This window comes from Helianthus annuus, chromosome 3 (genome assembly GCF_002127325.2).
Source record: "Helianthus annuus cultivar XRQ/B chromosome 3, HanXRQr2.0-SUNRISE, whole genome shotgun sequence".
Classification (NCBI taxonomy): Eukaryota; Viridiplantae; Streptophyta; class Magnoliopsida; order Asterales; family Asteraceae; genus Helianthus; species Helianthus annuus.
This window is the reverse complement of record NC_035435.2, coordinates 160,004,559-160,006,890: the sequence shown is the minus strand read 5'-3', so window position 1 is coordinate 160,006,890 and position 2,332 is coordinate 160,004,559. Positions and strand designations below refer to the sequence as shown.

At 41.3% G+C, this 2,332-nt stretch overlaps 1 protein-coding gene across 1 annotated transcript; it reads right to left on the bottom strand.

Moving 5' to 3' along the window:
* Positions 1 to 1,022: 1,022 nt before the first annotated feature.
* Positions 1,023 to 1,990, bottom strand: LOC110930464. The gene is made up of 2 exons (XM_022173765.2): positions 1,857 to 1,990; positions 1,023 to 1,769 (listed from the first exon to the last, which is right to left on the bottom strand). The coding sequence occupies exons 1-2, from the start codon at positions 1,945 to 1,947 to the stop codon at positions 1,117 to 1,119; spliced, it is 744 nt and encodes a 247-aa protein (XP_022029457.1). The 5' UTR covers positions 1,948 to 1,990; the 3' UTR covers positions 1,023 to 1,116.
* Between the last annotated feature and the right edge of the window lie 342 nt (positions 1,991 to 2,332).

Here is a 2,332-nt window from a genome sequence, read left to right as displayed (position 1 = left end):
GTGATCGGAGGTGACAGATCAGCAGTGATCGGAGTGAACTAGGTGATCGCGGGTCGGTGGTTTCGAGGGTTACCGTTCTAGCAGGTCAAGCGGGTAGCGGAGACGAGTCGTGATTTAGGCCAAATCAGGGGGGCTTGTTAACCCAGTTTGTTGATCGAAGAACGAAGAAGGGGTCGTGTTTTTATTTGTCGGATACTCTTTCTCGCCGAGGAGAAGAATCGCAAGGAGGTGTCGAATTCTTATGGCAGAAAAACCAACGGGTGTAGCGCGGTAAAAACGAAACAGCAGGAGGCTGAGATATTCGTTTAGCGACTCAAAGACGGTGCAGCGGGTGGCTGGTGTCTAGTTGGTGGTTGATACGCAAGGTGTGCTTATCAAGGAAGAGCTTGACAGAATAGCGAAATCACGATCAGGGGGTGAACGACTTTGGACGGGGCTGAAGTGACCGGGGTGTCCGGGATAGGTCGAGTTGAAAACGGCTCTGGACGTGACCGAGGTGAAGGTCGGGTGTCCAGGAAGAGTCGATATGGGTCAAGGTGAAGGCGTGTGTTGACAGAAATGGTGCGTTGAAGAATGACGTGAATAAACCGATTAAGGGGGTGATTGTTGGGTTAATCGGGTTCATTCACGGGTCATGGTCAGCGGGTCATGAGTCGGAATACACACGGGTCACAGGTCTCGGTTGAATAGGTAGTGAATGACCGAGTAAAATGGAAGTGAACGTTGCAATTTGAGGTTGTTTTGGACGTGCGAAATCTCGGTGAAATTAGTGCACGTTTATGTTAAATTGCCAAATAGTTTTGACCCAGTAAATAGGAAAAAGTGGAAGACATGAGCATGCAGTTAGTTACGTGGGTTTTTTTAGCATGTGTTTTTATTGTTTATTTCAATTATAAATAGGGTCAAGTAGGTTAGTTTAGAATACCAACTCTTGTAATCAGTTTTCAATTTATACAAAGAGTCGAACCAGTTTGGGTTCCACTGTGTGTTTGTGTGTGTTAACCAGTGCCTGAACCAACAGATTGACACAAAATAATTACATCCATATAAGACAACATTTTTAAAACTTCTACGGAACACATCTCAAACTCATAGTTGAAACGAGATTTGTTAATCTTACTTTAAAAGCAAAGAAGCACAAAAAGACGCTAACTCCTCTACAGGCACCTTCACAACATCCTCACGAAGACCCAAGTCTTTATTCTGTCGCTTTGAGAATGATCTTGGAATAGCAGTCGCATATCGATGCACACTCTCCCCCAAATCTTTATCTTTTTTATCCTGACTTGTTGGATGAATCATATTCGCTTGACCACTCCTCCCTTGATACCATTTATCCGTGCTCCATAGACCAGTTTTACAATAAAGCGCGAAATCTTCACAATTATTATTAATTAAATCATACTTCCCATACCCATTTTCATGCAAATAATTAGCCCTATGAATCACCTCTTCAGGCGGATCAGATTCGGCCGTGGTGCATGTTCCACCAACCATTTTCGCTAGAAGAAACGTACGACTTGCTTTGTATTCGAATCGGTGTAATGACCCCTTTTTAATGAAGCAATCTATGCAAGACAATTTTACTCCACTTCCTGCCACTTTCTCCAACTTACAAAACGACTTCGAACAAGGTGTCTTTTCTTCTTGTTCACCACCAGTACCGCTAGTGGATGAAGATCCTATAAATTTTGTTAATAGGTTACCATCCCCAGCCTTCCTTTTAGGGTTCACAAAATGAATAATTTTGCCTTCCCCTACGTAGATGCCTGCACATATATTTCTTGCAAATTAACAAGCTACTAAATTAACTAATGGATAAAGATAAACACTTAGGAGTTAATTAGGGAACTAACCATGGTGAGTGTATCCTGGCATCCTCCAATTATATATGTGGTCTCCATCTTTGAGCTCGGATCTTTCGATTTTCTGGGATATTAGTCCCATCTGTGTTAACTAAAGTAGTAAATTGCTCTCAAGGTTGTGTACTTGTATTCATATATGTGTTAATATATATACGTGTAAATTACACGGAGGAAAAAGAAATGAAAGTGCCTTCTCTCAAATAGTATATTATCGTTTGCTTGACTTTTGTATATTCAACTCTTAAATTTTTAGGTCATGAATGAAGGTTAATGCATGTGACTTGGTCTAACTTTGAAATTTCTTCTTTTTCTTCACTACAAGAAAAAACACTTGTTGGGACAAAACCTATAGGGAGGACAAAAGTTGTCCCTATAGAACTACCTATCGGGACGACATTTCGTCCCTATAGGGTTTACATGCATTTTCTAATTTCTTGTAGTGCTTGAAGTCATGTGAAATGAGTAGG